An 18,470-nucleotide genomic window follows, 5' to 3' on the forward strand; every position below is an offset into this window, starting at 1 on the left:
AAGCCTTCATGAAAGTAAAAAAAATATATATATATTGGGCCATCTTCTTCATTCGTTCAGTTTTAGCTTCCGGTTGTAATGGAGTTCAGTGTGGATCACATATAGCATCTCTCCTGTGTTCATAAAGGTTGTATTCCCCGAGAAGCCTTAACTTCTCCATGGAGCCAAAAACTCCCCCAGACCTAGAACCAACCTCCCTCCTCCAACCAGTAGTCCTGGCCCTTATCACGCTCCACACTCTTCCTTCTGCCCTGGGGATTTAAACATGATGAGATCACATAACATTCTGGAATATGAGTCTTACAGCTGTTTGTTAAAGTCACTGTCTTCCTCTTTTTCTTTATGCAGACCTAACTGTCACTGTCACCAGCTGTTTCCTATGCACATGGACATTACTATCTTCCTAGTCACCAATCTCAGAGGAGAGCTCCCTCATCTGCCTCCTGGCTCCTGGTCACTTCTCCACAGCATGTCCTGGAAGGTTCTCAGTCAAAGCCTCTCCCTCCCCTCCCACTTACAGAGATTCTCTCATTTCTGAGTCTTTCTCCTTTACCTCAGAATCTTTCCAAATGCCTCCACGTCCTCTCAGAAACTACCCACATTTCCCTCATATTCAACAGCCACTCGGTTTTTATCTTGCATTCTCAATCACTTTGGGATCACCACAAGAGACTACCGAGGTCACGTGCCTTCCTTTTTTGGTTTCTTCTCAGAGTGTACCCTTTTACATTTTCCAGGGCAACGCTACTCACTTCATTTCTCTATTCACCTTCTCCTCAGGGCTTCTCCCATCTTCTTTCATATCAACAGCTACTCTCTCCTTTGACCGTTTAATGGATTCCAAAATCTCTCTAAGCATTCTTTCTTGAAATGTGCTACTTCCCAAACCACCTTGCCAAGGAGCAAGCCCAGATTTCTCTTCTCTGAAGATAAGAACTTTGGCCTGCGAAGCCTACACAACCCAACCCTGGACACTTACCTCTCTGATCTCATCTTCTACTCCTCTCCCTCTCATTAGCTAGGTCCCAGCCACCCTGCTATGGGTTGAATTGTGCCCTCCCAAAAGATATATTGAAATCCTAACCTCAGGTACCTATGAATGTGAACTTATTTTGAAACAGGGTCTTCGCAGATGTAATCAAATTACGATCAGGTCACTAGGGTGGGCCATCATCCAATATGACTGGTGTCCTTATAAGAAGAGGAGAAGAGACACAGAGAGAGACACATAAGGAGGAGAAGCCCACGTGATGTCAGAGGCAGGGATTGGGGTGATGCATCTATAAGCCAAGGAACGCCAAGGATTGAGGGCCACACCAAAAGCTAGGAAGAGGTAAGGAAGCATCCTCTCTGAGTCTCAAAGGGAGCCGGCCCTGCTAGTACCTTGACCTTGGACTTCTGGCCTCCAGAATTGTGAAAGAATAAACTTGTCTCATTTCAAGCCACCCAGTTTTGGTACTTTGTTACAGCAGCCCCAGGAAACTAACACATTACTGGAGCACAAAAGCAGCACACCCCTGTTTCAGGCTTGTTTGTTGCCTTGGGCATGGGAACACTCCTCCTATGAGAACTGACTATGGCTCTCTCTCACTGCCTTCAGGCTCTGCTCAAACGCTGCTTCTCAGAGACGACTTTCCTGACCAACCGTATGTAAGATAGCAGTTGATCCCTACCCCCCACACACTCATCACTCTCTACCCCCATTACCATGCTGTGTTTTCTTCATGGCCAGGATCACTATCATCTGACACAGGATAGATTTATGACATAGGATAGATTTATGTCTTTATTTGTTTACTGTTGCCTCCTTCCTATTCATCTGTGTCTAGTTTATTCACTGCTATATCATCAGGGTGAAGAACACAGCCTAGAACTTTTTGGCTAATCCATGACTATCTGTTGAATGAATATATCCATTAGTTCTGCTTTCACCTAATATCAGTGTATTAAGCATTTGGACGTGTTTATATATGTGTTCTTTTATGTTGGCAGGTGCCAATGGTTCTTTGATTCTAACTTCCTAAAGGCAGTGGGTGAATCTGCTTGTTTCAACAATGGCTCAGCATAGAGCCACACATAGCACGTGCTTTCAATGCCTGCTATAGCTGATAATAGATTTCAAAATGTGAATGATGAACAAGTAAAGCAGAATACGTACAATTTCCTTAACTTATATTTTCAACATATACTAACAATAACCACACTTCTTAACCATTTCCTCTGGCTGGCAGTCTACGTGCATTATCTCTGCAGTGATGTGAATTCTCCTGCCATTTTAAAGTCTGGGAGATTGAGGCTCAGAGAGGTTAAGAAACTTGCCCAAGATCATGGAGCAAGAAAGCAGTAGAGCAACCAGCCTGGCTCCAGAGCCCGTGCCATAAGCTCAATGGTATACTGTCTACTGATGTCTAGCAACTAATATAGGCTCTTTTTCAAAAAATATGGAACAATTTATGATGAAGGAAAGAGGTAATCAACTGAAAAGATGGATAGTACCTTCTCTTGAACTATATGAGGTAGAAAGAAGCAAGAATAAAATAGAAATTATGAAACACTTTAAGTGTAGTAGACAGGAACAAATCTGAATTTTTTTGAACATGTGGAATGCTCTAAATCAGTCTGAGTAAAATAAAAATTATGGGGGAGGGCAAAAGTATACATATTTTAATACACAGCGGTCAATTTCTATGTTCTAGTTAGCATCACTAAAGAATGATAATGCCAATTTGGAAAAAAAAAATTAGTGTAAATGGTACAAATATATTGAAACTATGTGGACATGTTCACAGACACACACACAGAACCTCCAAAGGACTGGTATTCTGAAATCTGAGTCCTCTTCCCTCAATTCTAAGTGAGTATGGATTAGGCTATATTTTTCTGGGAACTTCAACTTAAAATTCAACAGTCATCACCTGAGGAAGCAGGAAGCTTTCTCTGACTCTGCAGGCTGGGCTTTAAGCATTTTGTAAGCACTGTCACAGACTGGGGCCTTGCCCTTCCATGGTGCTTACCACATGGAGTCACATTGCCCTGTTTACATACTGTCTGCCCAGGAGGTCGTGGATTCCTTAAAGGTAAGATCTGTATATATTATTAATACCTGATTCTCCTACTAACACAAAACAGGCTGTCGATAAACTCTTGTTTCCACTAGAACTAAAGATTCCATTTCTTTAAAAACAAAAAAATGTTTTATTGGAGTTAGATGGTAAGGCAATTGGGAAGAGGCTTGTCAGGAGTTAGGAAAATAAAATCAGTGTTGGTTTCTCAGAGAAATTGTTGTTATCTTCAAACTGCATAAGTTTACTGTATAAGATCTTCAAACACTTTGGTTGCATATTTGATAGCCGAAAAAGAGGCAATCAGGCCAAAATCGAAACTAAATCTTCACCAGCTATTTCCATCATAGGGAAGTGAATACAAGTCGGTCCTTCTCACAGGTAACATTAAAGTTTGAGTTTTTTAAAAAGGCATGCTATTTAAGTGTCTGGTCCAATGTTTAAAAAAATATATTTTAAAATTATTTAAAAATTTTAAATTTAAATTTTTTATTAAATTAATTTAAAACTTTATTAAATTTAATTTATTAATGTATAATGAAATGAATTAAAATATTAAAAATTTTACATTTTAAAAATAATCACTTCTTATCACTTGAAAATGTGCAAATACTTTTTAATCTCCAGGCGAGACATTACCTTAAATGCCACCATATAGCGTACACATGCATATATATGCTCCTGTTTGTGTATGACTGTCCAGGTGTGAATATGAGGTGTCCACCTGAATATTAGTGCCTACTCTAATGTGTGCATGAGAAGAAATGGCAGCAAATGCAGGAGGGAGGAGCATAAATAAACTCAAGTCATCACAACCCATGAAAAGCACTTGGTCTTATCCCCAAATCAATATGGTGTTCTTAATATTCTTAACTGAGGAGGAGTTCCTGGAAAGAATAAAGAAAAGATTTATGAAAAAGTACTGAGAAGTTATCAACATTTAAGCATCTCCTAAAAGATGCCTGTAGTACACACACATGAGCTAATTTTCATGTCTAATAACTCTCTAGATCATCTAAAGCTCAATTTATTGTGACATTCCCAACAATCTAGGAGACAGTGTAGATGGCAGACATAGTTCAAATGTTACTGACACCCATTCATGCCAATCACGCCTCTGCCCTTTAAAGCAAGGGGACCCACCTACATATCAGATATTCATTAGTCCATGAAAAGGAGCTGCACAAAGTTGGTGTGTTTGCATCAATGACCCAGACCCTCTCCTTATGCTTTCTCCCTCCCCCGTCTTCTTTAACTTTTCCTCCATTGCTTTTCTTCTGATCTCATCTCAGTCTGGCTCTGAACTCTGAACCTCATATCTCAATGTTTGGACACTTGCTGGTCTTCAAAGTATTCTGCCCCAGATCAGGGCACCCCATGGATTGCAGACTCTATCTTAGTCACTGGTGGTTGCCCAACTGACCACACCCAACCTCCCCCCTCATTTCCACCTCTCTGCTGGAAGGGGAACCAGGAGACTGCCTTAAATCCAAGTTCACTGGGCCAGGAGGAAGAGTGAGGGACAGGGCTTTCAAATCAGCCGAGGTATGGAAGTGAATTCTCAACTTTGTATCTCTAAGATCTGGCATCATTTTGAACAAAACTGAATTTCTTGGTTTCATTATATGAAAACTGTACAAAGCACTGTAATAAGGAATGAGAAAGGTATGATTTATGACCCTCCACATATAGGAGATTTAATTCTGCCTTTTGCTCAATGGCCTAGCCGTTGTGTGAACAAAGTCAATACCAATAATGAAATGTAGACTGAAGGGCTAAATCAATTCAATAAAATGCAATAGAAAGACTAGAAGACTGAGCAAATTTGCAAAGGCTAGTGCCTGCAAGATTAGTATTTGGACAACAGGTAATTACAAAAATCAATACCTGTATATGAAAACATGACAGGAAGCCATCAGTCACAAAGGGAGAACCATTACTAAAGGTCTGGGCCCTGAGTTAGGATGAGAGAACAAAACAGTTCTGTGCAAAATCCCTATCAGAGGTTACAAGTCTGTGCGTGTCTGTGTATGTGTATGCATGTGCGCTCCCTGTGTGACTGAAGGAGAGAGAAAGGGAAAGTCCAGATGGCTCACTTTGTATTTTATTTAAGCCTTTTGCACTTTCTCTGTTCCATTGGCTTTTACCAACTTTGATCTCCTTTTGTCAACCTGGTTTCAGGCTGTGCCCTACATCACCCCTCCTTCTCACCCCAGCCTCGCAGGAACCAGGCGAACATTATCATGAGGTCCTGGCAGTGTTTGGAGCCTTTAGGAGGTGGAGCAGAGGAAGGATGTCTGTAATATGAACACTGCTCGAAGAGCCAGCTGTTGGAAGAATCTCCAAGCAGCGAGAGGTGATATAGGCAACCCTGAGGGCAACCACAGCAAAATAAAAAAATAAGCACATGTACTCACAGATGTGGGCATACACACATAAGATAAAATAGTAACTTGAGTGTCTTAACTGTGTTCCTGGCCAAAACAGAATATAAATGAATGACTATGTCACTGCTAAACGTTTTCCGTACATTAAGTCATTTATTCCCTACATAGACTCTACACTGGACGTATCAGCATCTCTATTTTAAAGGCAGGAAAAGAGGCTTGAGAGGTCAATCAGTTCATTCAAGGAGACACAGCTGGTGAGCAGGGAAGCGGCATCAGAAGATGCACCTGTGACACTGATGGGTGTGCTGGTCATCCTTCCATTGCACCACCTTGTCTACCACAGGGCACTGGGGGTGTTTCTGATGTGGCCACATACAAGTCTCTAGCCCGCTGTTGGGCGTCATTGCTACTGAGAGGCTTCAAGGCCAGTCCCTGGATCACGTAGACAGAGCCAGTTAGACTAGTGACTTCAAACCTCCCCAGGCCGTGATGTCTGTACTGCCTGACCGCATGACTCCTTATAATAAAGAGTTTGACTCCATTTTTTGATGTTTGGCTTCTGACAGCTTTTAAGACTCAGCCTCCCTCTTCCCCTCTGCCCACATCTGAGCAAGCTGATAACAAAACTCGGTGCCTCTTCCATTGGCACCAGTAGGAAGTTCAAACCATGCAAGCCCCTGGCCACTTGTGACAACCTCGCCAGCCCTACCCCCTAACGACCATAAAATCCTCAAGACAGTCTTCTTTCCTGCTCTCTCAAGCCATGGTCAGTCCTGCTTGGGAGCCACACTGCTCACCTTCATAAGCCTCATTATGAGAGTATTCCATCTTTTCACCCTCTCCTAGGGTGTGTATGGTGTCATCAGTCTTGACATCAGAACAAATTTTGGGTAGGAGTCCATCCTGCTTTTGTGGGGGTACCACAACACTTCTGAATCAACTTTATGCCAATAATGTAATGCAATGCTTTCATGGCCTTTAGAGAAACCCTCAAAGTTATAATCTTCAAAAAATGACAGGGTGGGATTCCCCTAATCAGAAATCTGTCCTTCATTTTGAATGGCTATTTTCTTTTCTGTTAAAGGCAGAGAATGATGAAGATAATTTCCATTTGGGACAGGAGCCATATAACTTTAATTTCTTTTTAGATCATTTTAATAGTATTTTTTGACATTTTTAAATTTATCGTAGATGGACAATATTTTTCTCTATCTCAGCCTTGGCACTATTGATATTTGGGACTGGATAACTCTTTGTTGTGGGGGTTGCCCTGTGCATTATAGGATATTTTTCAGCATTTCTGACCACTACCTACTAGATGCTAATGGTGCCACCACCACCTTCTCCAGCTGTGACAACCAAAAATACCTCCAGATGCTGCCAACTGTCCCTTGAGAGGCAAAATTACACCTGGCTGAGAACCACTGCTCTATATTCATTCTACAAAACAATATGACTTTTCTAAGAACAAGCATGGATCAAGTCCTCTGTAGTCCCAGTGGCAGAGAGACAGAAAAAATGATGAAAAGCTGCTAGGCTATATACATCCCAGTGCAAGTAAGCAAAATCTATAATAAATTGCAATTATATCTTCAAATCTCTTCTTTCCACTCTTAAACTAATTTACACTCATCCTCAAAATTGCTTACATGATATGGAGATGACTCTTTATAGCTTATAAAATCTTTTTTAAAAATTTGATTACTCAGCTGCTTATATGCAAATGCTTGTCTGTTGTCTAAAAAATCAGAGTTAGCTGTGCTGACCAATGTGATTTTCCAGAAATATCACACACCACAATGTACGCACTTTAAAGTATTCCAAAACACAGAGTTTGTTAACAATTGTTGACATGATGGACACAGACAATAATCTCTTTAATAAAACACATATATCCATATTATACCCAGTGGTATCTTTGTAAATGGCTCAGAATGCTTGGTTTTAACGCACAGCTGGCTTACTGCCTAAAGTTCCCATCTTATCAATGAGTTTTCCAGGAAGGACAAATGATACCATATACTGACTATAGTAACCTTGTAATTTCAGGAGACAACAAAAGATGCTTTGTATTTCTTTAGGCTTTAGGGGCAGAGATGACTCCTGAGATGGAATTGGGAAGAGAAAGGCAAATCACACCAAAAGTACAGCATCTGACAATCTTGCCTCTGTTGATACTGGCACGTACTCTTGGTCATCTATTCTTCAGTACTCAAATATTAAAAAACAAGAATGTACGCATAGGCATGCCACATGCCAATTAATTAGATGAAAAGTGCTATGTTTCAGTCTTAAATATGGATCTAAATTTTGACAACATAACTTTAATTTTCCTATTTCTTTCCCCTTTCAAGATTATTCTAAAAATCTAAGAGATGATGAATTTGACACCAGTCATTTGAGAATCCAAGTAGCACTTACCTCAGCTTTAATTTTATTGTCTCCAAAACAGAGGTGTTGTAAATAGGCTGCAGCATTAGACTGGACCGAAGGAAACTGATGTTGCAACATCTGAATCACTTCAGGCAGTTCTGGGTCTCTCCATCCAAATTCTCTGAACAAAAGGAAGGCGGGAGAACGTGAGAGAGAAATCCTGCCACACTGTTGACATACGGTTAACTCATTTATGAAATGCACTTAAGAGTTTACCTGGGACTATTTCACAATCGGTTGTTCTGGTTTTCTTACACATGTACTCACTTAAAAAAAGATCTGAAAAGATTTCCTTGAGTAAATGGTTTGGAAGTACATACGTGTATACATAAACATATATACACATGTATACATATATAATTTTAAATCTGTCAGCTGAAGTTACATGTTTATGAAGACTATGAAAAAAATGACAAATGGCACATGATTTTATTAATATATACATTTTTCATTTGGGCTTAAATGGATAATTTATAAGGTCGCATTTATTTTCTAATACATTGTTTCAACAGTCTAAGTACAGCATTTAGCTAAATTACCAGACAAGAGAAAATATAATCGGGTGAGTCCAATCCAAAATGTCATAATAGCAGTTGATGTCATCATCTTTATTATTTTTATAATTATTATTGTTGTTATTATTATCATAACCTCTTCTTTAAAAATAGACAGAGTCCCTAAACGATTCTCTAGGGATACAAGTATAGCAACAAGAAGACATTATAAAAGAAAATCATTTATTTAAAGAGTTAGGTTTAATTTCATTTATAGACCAAAAATAAATAAGCTATATAAGTGTTAAAAAAAAAGAGTTAGGTTTATTCATACGATGTTAATAAATTTTATGCATTGTACCTTCTTTTCCCGTAACCTCCTTTTTTACATCTGAGCTACTCTAAGAAGCTGGTTGTTTACTTAATTTTAAGAACTATGCTCTAAGATATTTAAATCCATTCTAAAACATAAGGTTGATGGTACCATTATGCAAATGAATATTCTTTTACGAAATCAATCAGCTCAACCAGTAAGAACATGGAGTGAACAAGGCCAACTGTATGGATTCTGTTCCTGTAGCAGGGAACCAATTTTTAACAGAGAAATAAAAAAAGCAGCCTCTGAGACCACAGATAAAAACTTGACCCCACGAGCCACAAAAGGCTACTATTTACTCAAAGGACAGGATGGAAGAGAAGTGAGAAGGCTCTCTAACAAGCACTCAACTGCTGGAAAACAACTCAGACGCGTACATCCTATTGATGCCAGGCCAGTACTGTCACTTGAGAAGAGGAGTCATGACAAATGAGAGAGGGAAGGAACAGACAAAGGTTAAAAGTTTCCTCATAGATGCTAACCTATTCTCTTTATCTTTCCTTTATCACAACTGGCGGAGGTTGTCAAGCAAACCTCAAACCATCTTGGTGCTTCCCTCATAGCCATTGAAGACAATAGGACTCCTTTTGAGTTGGCTTAGTTTTTATTAGAAAGATAACACATTCAATTTAATGTGAGTTAAGTATTTAATAAATGTACCTAATATCTTAGGCAGACTCACACATTTTCAAAAGGACATATATAGTACAGTAATACATTTGCTACAAAACACCTAAATGATTGCTGATAATGGACAAACTATTGAATTCTTCTTGGCTATGTGATCACAGCAGAAAACAATTATGGATTAAAACACAGGATGCCTGTTTTTCTTTTTAATTTAATTTCCTTTTGTTGCATGATTCTAAACCACCTCTGCAACACTGAGATAGCACAGTCCCTCTTCCTTTAACAGCAGCCTCCTAAAATTATATTCTTTGTACAAATTAAATCAAAATCTACAGAACACCTGTAAATTAAAATTAAAAGTGTTATGTAAAGACTGGATGGCTAAGATGAATTCAGGGAAGCCCATGCTATTGGAAAGTGATTAGTAAAGAATTCATTTCAGCCTATTTTATTAACCGGATGGTAATTGCTCTATTAGGCTTACATGGCACCTATCAAAAACATTTTTGGGAAATGGAAAGATATTCCATGCTCTTGGATTGGAAGAATTAACATAGTTAAGATGTCCATACTTCCTAAAGCAATCTATAGATTCAGTGCAATCCCTATCAAAGTTCCAACAACATTTTTCAAAGAAATAGAACAAAGAATCCTAAAATTTATATGGAACAACAAAAGACCCCAAATAGCTAAAGGAATCCTGAGAAAAAAGAACAAAGCTGGAGGTATCACACTCCCTGATTTCAAAATATACTACAAAGCTATAGTAACCAAAACAGCATGGTACTGGCACAAAAACAGACACACAGATCAATGGAATAGAATCGAAAGCCCAGAAATAAACCCACACATCTATGGACAGCTAATCTTCGACAAAGGAGCCAAGAACATACAATGGAGAAAAGAAAGTCTCTTCAACAAATGGTGGTGGGAAAACTGGATAGCCACATGCAAAAAAATGAAAGTAGACCCTTACCTTACACCATACACAAAAATTAACTCCAAATGGATTAAAGACTTGAATGTAAGACCTGAAACTATGAAACTTCTAGAAGAAAATATAGGCAGTACGCTCTTCGACATCGGTCTTAGCAACGTATTTTCAAGCACCATGTCTGAGCGGGCAAGAGAAACAGTAGAAAAAATAAACAAATGGGACTACATCAAACTAAAAAGCTTCTACACAGCAAAGGAAACCATCAACAAAACGAAAAGACAACCTAAAAATTGGGAGAAGATATTTGCAAACCGTACATCTGATAAGGGCTTAATCTCCAAAATATATAAAGAACTCATGCATCTCAACAACAAAAAAACTAACAACCCAATTCAAAAATGGGTAAAAGACCTGAACAGACACTTCTCCAAAGAAGATATACAGATGGCCAACAGACACATGAAAAGATGTTCAGAATCATTAACTATCAGGGAAATGCAAATCAAAACTACGAGATATCACCTCACGCCTGTCAGAATAGCTATAATTAACAAGACAGAAAACAACATGTGTTGGAGAGGATGTGGAGAGAAGGGAACTCTTATACACTGCTGGTGGGAGTGCAAACTGCTGCAGCCACTATGGAAAACGGTATGGAGATTCCTCAAAAAATCAAGGATAGAACTACCATATGATCCAGCTATTCCGCTGTTGGGTATTTATTCAAAGAACTTGAAAACACCAATGCGTAAAGATATATGCACCTCTGTGTTCATTGCAGCATTATTCACAATAGCCAAGACTTGCAAGCAACCTAAGTGCCCATCAAGGGACAAATGGATAAAGAAGATGTGGTATATATACACAATGGAATACTACTCAGCCATAAGAAACGATGAAATCCAGGCATTTGTGACAACATGGATGGACATTGAGGGTATAATGCAAAGTGAAATAAGTCAGAGGGAGAAGGTCAAATACCGTATGATTTCCTTCATTAAGTAGTAGATAATAACAACAATAAACAAACACATAGAGATAGAGATTGGATTGGTGGTTACCAGAGGGGAAGGGGGGAGGGAGGAGGGCGAAAGGGATAATCGGCATATGTGTGTGGTGATGGGTTGTAATTAGTATTTGGGTGGTGAACACGATGTAATCTATGCAGAAATAGAAGTATAATGATGTACACCTGAAATTTATACAATGTTATAATCCAATGTTACTGCAATAAACAAAACATCTTTGGAACAAGAGCTCTAGAGGAACAGTCTTAGGGACTCTGTACACATGCATGCACATGTGCGTGCATGCACACACACACACACACACACAGAGCCCAAACTCAGAACAGATGGACTTTCCAAAGAATCATGAATCTGGGAGGAATCTAAGCTCTTCACTCTTAGGTCAAAAGAAAGGTTATTGTCAGTTTCTCCCTGAAACTTCTGGAATTGCAAACATCCCCTCCATCGCCACTACTGTCCTCCTAGACCTAGTTTCTCACCTTTCACCCTGCTGACCATGCTAGTCACCTCCCACCTCACCATTCTTCCTACTTAAATCATCTAGATATGCAAACATGCAAAAACAATTGTGCCACTGTCTTGCTTAAGACCCTCAGTAGTTCCCACTGTCCTTGGGATAAAGACCAGGATATTCCTATGGCCCTCGAGGCCTTGCTGGACTTGCCATCTCCTACCTCGCCAGCCTCATGTCATACCGCCTTCCCCTGGCTCTCAGCACTGGTCATACCGGTGGACGGGCGGGCAGTGCTCTCTCCTGCCTCTGTTCCTGCCACCTGGAACGGTCCTGGCCCAGTGGCCTCTCACTCAAACTTGGGGCCTTGGGTTCTCTGAGACTTCCTCAGTGAAGCCCTCCTGGATTCCCATCCATGCAGTGCTGAATCAGAAATGACACCATTATGCTGTGGACTGCGACCGATTACCAGCTCCCTCTCCACTCTATGGTAAGTTCTGTGAGGCCAGGGCCATGACTCTTTTGGTCATCTTTGTTACCTGGCACATACAACACTCCCTGGTACATAATAGACACTATGTAAATGTGTTTTAAAAGAATGAAGGCGTGAAGGAATGAGTGAAGGAAGCATCTTGGCAGGGGGAGTGTTTCCTCAATTCTACTGGTGACTATAGGAAAAGCAAGGGTCATTGCTGTGGCCAATCAGTCATTCCTAAAGTGCCCCCCGCCCCCGACACACAAACAGACACAGATATGCACAGACACACAGTCATTCTCCATGCTGCCAACCTGAGCAGTCTTTTCTATGCATCAATCTTGTAACCCTATGGCTTAAACCCTCCAGTGGCTTCCCACTCCACTTCAAAAAGATCCAACTCCTCAACTCTGCTAGTGAGGCCCCACAAATACGACTCTGGGCTATTTCTGTGCCTCTCACTCCAACCTCCTTGACCTGCTTCCTTCCTCTTGAAAACAGTACCCCTGTTTCCATCTCAAGATTTGGTACTTCCAAGAAGGCTTTTCCCTCCTGCCTCTGCATGGGGATCTCTTGTCTTCAGTAGGTCTCAGTTCAAATGTCTCTGAGGGGATCTCCTTGTAGCTTCTAACCAAAGATGCCCCACCCCAAGTCATCTCTACCCTACTGCCCTGTTTTATCCACAGTACTTATGACTATCTGAAGTTCTCTTCTACTGCTTTTATTATTATTATTTATTGTTACCTGTCTCCCCCCAACATACTCCCCCCACTCTAAGCTCCATGGGGGAAAGGACACTCCCCACAGCGTGAAAGAAAGCCTGGAGCCACCATGACCCAATCCTCATTTGATGCAGTGAAAACCCGTGAGGGTGGGGCGCTGGGTGGGGGGGACTACTCTGGGACAGAGTGAAAGGGGGTGAAAGAGATCAGAAAGCCAGATAAGGCCAAAGATAAAAGTAAGTTAGTATTTAAAATGACTCAGTTGTCTCCAGGATTGGGTAGGAGGGGACTGTGTGTCCAGGCAGTTGACTTCTGGTTGCCCTAACTGCATTCCTCCAGGACTCAGCCACGGTGGCAGTTACCCTCTCAGAGAGTACCGATGTTTTCAAATGCTCTCCTCAATTTCACAAGATAGATGCTAAAGGAGCACCACGCCCCGCCCCCCAACAGAAAGTTTGAGGGAATGATTTATATCCAAGTCTCTTTTTCTAGAAGAGCTCTATATCACTTAAATGAGATTCTGTTTGGATTTTTTGCTGGCCATGGAGATGGACTCCATCTTGCTGAAGGCCTAGAGGAAATAACCTGTCCCTCTCATTTGGGCCAGAATTCAGTATATGGTCTGGCTTCTTCATATAAGGTCTTAATCCTTAAGGACGAGGAGTGGCTCACAAGGCAAAAATCTTCTGGAAAAGACAAATACAAGCGAGGGAACAGGACTTGTGAAGGTATGGGGTCATTGGAGGGGTTGATATATTTGGGAAAGGTGTACATTCAGCATGGTTCGGGTAAGTCTGTGGAGCAGGAGGCTGCGGGGAGAAGGGCTGCCTGGGAATGGGGGACGGTGGAGACAGGGCTGGAAAGCAAGTTTGGGATGAGATCATGAAGGGCCTTTCACTCAAATACAAAAAAGTCTGGGCCTGGTCTGTGGTCAGTATTGAGGAAAAGAAATCTAAGGAAATTTAGATTTGTTTAGGCTTAAAGAACAGGCAGAAAAATAATCTTAAGTAATAAAGTGAGCGTGTACTAAAAGTCAGTTGTCAAGTTTCGCTATTAACATACTTGAATTCTTTAATCCCTAACTAGCCTTATGTACTTTATTTTCATTTTACAGAGGAGAAAACTTAGACTTAGAGATGGTAACAAGCCTGAGTGGTGGAGCCAAAATAAAACTCTAGCTGTCTGCTTTGGAAGAGATAAATTTGACCATGTAACTATGTTGCCTGCTGTAAACCTTGTCTTGAAATAATGCGTAAAACAGTGATATTTTAGACAATATGTCTAAAACAGTGTCCTCCCCAGGGGACATTTGGTAACACCTGAAGACATTTTTGGTTGTCACAACCAGAAGATGTCACTGGCGTTCAGCAAGCAGAGGCCCGGGATGCTGCTCAACATCCTGCAATACACGGAACAGTCCTCTACAACAGAATTATCTGTTCCAAAATGTCATCAGAGCCAGCGTGCAGAAACCCTGGTCTAAACATGGACTGGATTTGATCGTTTTTGTTGAGCAAGCATGTTATAAACTTTTCACTCCTTGATTATTGTAGTAGAATGGGCACTGGATTGGGCATTGGAATAATTGGGAAGGAGGTCAGAAGTTGAACATCTGGCTTTCTCCCCTTTAGCCTGTAAATATAGGACAGTCCCTTAGCGTTTGCTGGCCTTGGTTCCACGGATCAAATATAGAATAATGCCACTTATTTCATGGGATTTCTTTTTGAATGACAACATAAAATAATACACATGAAAGCACTTGGTAAACTATGAAGAGCTAGATATATACTAGTAATTGTTACTCTAAGACTGCTATAAGGAATATATACATATGTATTTAATATATGTAATACCATTTTTTAAAATAACCTTTTACTGATGTGTTTTCAATTGGCTCTTATACTTATTTGAAGGAATATAAGTATAAGGAGAGATATTGCTTTAGCTTGTAGTAAAAATTATGTGTTAAAATTTGCCATTATAAAATGATTTCCTTTCCCCCATCCCCCTTCAGAGGCCGAGTGCTATAGTGGGCAAAGTGCTTTTGATGCAGTCAGAGCTGGTTCAAATCCTGCTCCACCACGAACTCTCTCTGCAGCCTTGGGCTCCTTCTGTGTCTTGTCTGCTGCTGAATCTCCACTGGCTGGTATGCGAGGTGTTCTTGGAGTACATGTTCATTGAGTCCATCCGTCACATTGAGATAATAATTCCTACCTTGGAGTATTATTGGGATGATGAGAAACAATATATATGAGCCCCTTAGAGCAATGTCTGGCACATAGTATGGGCCATCAAGAAATTTCAGGGATCATCTATAACTAGACGAAGAGAAGAATAAGAAATAAGAACCGTCTATGATTTCCCACAGAAGCCCAACTCATAACTCTTATTTGTACTGGGGCTTCACTTTAGAAATGTTAAAGGAATTGGAGAATATGCAAATGTAACCTTTTCACCATTAAAACTTGTCACACAGACCAACAATATTGTGACTAAATCTTCACTCTTATAGGGACTATCTGAGTTAAAATTACAACGTGTTCAGCACACAGCTAAATAGCAAACAGTTTGAACTTCGTTACTACGTTATGCTGGCACCGAAACCTAAGAGTTGATTTACTGTCACAACATTTTATCAAGTTTACTTCTGCACTGAAAAGAGCCCCAGGACAACCAGAGCCCTCAGGAATGCAAAATCTGATTTTTAGCAAAGCTTTATGTCAGAGGGATATTGCTTACTTTGATTGCTACCTCAATAATTTCCATTGGGGGCAGGCCTCTATGAACATTTTTTAAACATATGAAAATCTCAATCATTTATAAACTTTTGAACTCCAACTAAAAGTTTTAAAGATTATATTGGCTTTAATTTTTACATCCAGGGCCATGAGGTGGACTGTTTTGTCTCTGATTTGGTCTTGTTGATAGGGTTACAAGGATGCAGAGGCAGTGGTCATAAGAAAGTTATATAGAAGGATTTCTTTTTTTAATGACAAAATGGAGAATTTTAATTCTTGTTGACCAATGAGAGTTTATCCAATGATAAACACACAGGAGGAGCATTAATGTCTTAATTCTCATTCCTTGATAGTTTGTAACTCAAACAAAAAGCTGACCTATATGGTTAATCACATTTAAAAAAATCTTTGCTTTTATATAAACAGTTGCACTAGAATTATGACTATCTAGAGAGCAAGTTCAATTGTTATAGTTTTTAGAAATGGCTTTCTCCAAGCTTTACATTTTGAGAAGACGTAATTCCCAAAACTATATCATAAACATTAATTCACCCAACTATGACTTCTCTACCTGTCTCCTGATGGGGCAGCCACAGTGCTCCCCAGCAATGCGTTCAGCTCATGGGGACTAGAAGTGCTCTGGGACCACCCAGCCAGCAGCTCTTCCCTCCCATCAATGATGCTCTTCTCATCTGAAATCTGGACTATTAATTATATCCTCTCTTTTCACAAAAGATTGAGGCAGCTTGCACAAACTACCTCTGATGATATGATAAAACTGAAATGAAAAATCAAGTACACAAAAGGAAAATTCAAATATTATGACATAAGTTCAGCATACTTGCTTAATTTGTTTCATATTTGACTCTTTCCTTACAAATAGCCCTGCCAATAGGAGATAAATTAATAGAGGAGAGAAGGGGCCATTTCTGTTAGTTAAGTGAAAAGACAGAAAGCCTACCACTTCCTGCACTGGGAAATCAGGAGGGAAGAATCTGGGACTCTCTATACCTGTCCCAATATTTGTGGCAATCTCTGGTTAGGATACTGAGGGAAGCTGAATAACAGCCCCCAAAGGTATCCAGGTCCTAATTCTTGGAACCTGTGAATGTTACCTTATATGGCAAAATGGACTTTGCGAGAATGAGAAGGCAACACAACACTGAAATAAGATGATATGCTGCTGTCTTTGAAGACAGAGGGAGGGGCCATGAGCCAAGGAATGCAAGGAAGGCAGCTCTAGAAGCTTGCAAAAGCAAGGTAAAGGATTTTTTCTCTAGAACCTCTGGAGGTAGCGTGGCACTACTGACACCTTGATTACAGTCCAGTGAACCTGTTTTCAGACTTCTGGCCTTCAGAACCATAAAAGAATAAATATGTCTTGCTTTAAATCATCAACTTTGTGTTAATTTATTATAGCAGCCACAGGAAACAAATGCAGAGGCCCATCTGACCACAAGATACGACCCTTTTAAGCCTGGAAGAGACCACCTCATTGGGGCAAAGAGGTGGAGAGAGCTGCTTGGAATATTCCAAGAGGCACCACCTCCACAATTCACGCCTCTGGGAGTCCTCTCTGTGACTTCTGATTATCAGGCAGACTCCTCTATTACTTGACTCTGACTTCCCAATCACCTCTTGTTGATCTATCCGTCTAACTGCAACTTCTCTGACCTTCGGCTTATCTCAGTAAGGCCTAGGAGCCTTCACTTCTCACCATATTCCTGCAGGCTGCCTGCTTTATCTTAGGATTCAGTCATGAACCACTCACTCCTCCAGCCAGTGTTCACCAAATGGCCACTGTGCGTCCAGCCACTAGGGCTATGATATTGAACAGAGCAAAGGTCCCTGTCCTCAGGGAACTTGCTTTCTAATGGTAATAGGCAATTAATTATTAAAAGAGCAAAATATATCATTTGTCAGTTAGTGATAAGTGTGTATTGGGTTGAATAGTGTCCTCCCAAAATCACGTCCACTTGGACCCTTAGAATGTAACCTTATTTGAAATAGGGTCTTTTCAGGTATAATTAAGGATCAAGATGAGACTTTACTGGATTAGGGTGGGGCATAAATCCAATGAGAGTGTCCTCATAGGAGACAGAAAAGGACACAGAGACACAGAGAGAAGAAGGCAATGTGCAGATGGAGGCAGAGATTGGAGCAACGTGGCTACAAGCCAAGGGATGCCATGGATTGCTGGTAACCACCAGAAGCAAGGAGAAAGTCACGGGATGGTTTCTCCTTCAGAGCCTCTGGAAGGAATCAACTCTGCTGATACCTTGATTTCGGACTTCTGATCTCTTGAACTCTTAGAGAATAAACTTCTGTTGTTTTAAGCCACCTAGTTTGTGGTACTTTGTTACAACAGCCACAGGAAACTAATACAAGTTGTGATGGGAAAAATAAAGCAGAGTAGACATAGGCAACACCAGTGTATGTGTGTGTGTGCATGTGTGTGTGTGTGGTGTGAGTTGGGGGATTGTTACTGTAAATACAGCGGCTATGGAAGACCTCCCTGAGAAGGTGACCTCGGAGCAGAGACCTAAATGTGGTTCTGGGTGGAGCAGATGTTCCAGAAAGGGAGAACAGTGACAAGACGTTGAGGCAAGAGTGTTCTTGGCAGGTCAGACAAGAAGTGAGAAGCCCAGTGGGTGAAGTGGAGTGAGTCCCGGGGACCATGTTGAGAGAGGGAACACGGGCCCAGATTACACAAGATTTGTCAGCCATGGCAGGC

The 18,470-nt window shown here is 40.6% G+C and overlaps 1 protein-coding gene across 12 annotated transcripts in view; it reads right to left on the bottom strand.

Annotated features, from left to right (window-relative positions):
* CTNND2 (catenin delta 2) overlaps nucleotides 1-18,470 on the bottom strand; it is an 879,093-nt gene that overhangs the window by 227,958 nt on the left and 632,665 nt on the right. For all 12 annotated transcript variants that reach the window (XM_087443138.1, XM_087443127.1, XM_087443130.1 and 9 more), the window contains one exon: nucleotides 7,874-8,006. In XM_087443138.1, coding sequence (XP_087299264.1) covers nucleotides 7,874-8,006 — 133 coding nt within the window. The remainder of the gene's footprint in view (nucleotides 1-7,873; nucleotides 8,007-18,470) is intronic.

This window comes from Ceratotherium simum, chromosome 18 (assembly GCF_057802395.1).
Source record: "Ceratotherium simum simum isolate JZ-2026a chromosome 18, ASM5780239v1, whole genome shotgun sequence".
Classification (NCBI taxonomy): Eukaryota; Metazoa; Chordata; class Mammalia; order Perissodactyla; family Rhinocerotidae; genus Ceratotherium; species Ceratotherium simum.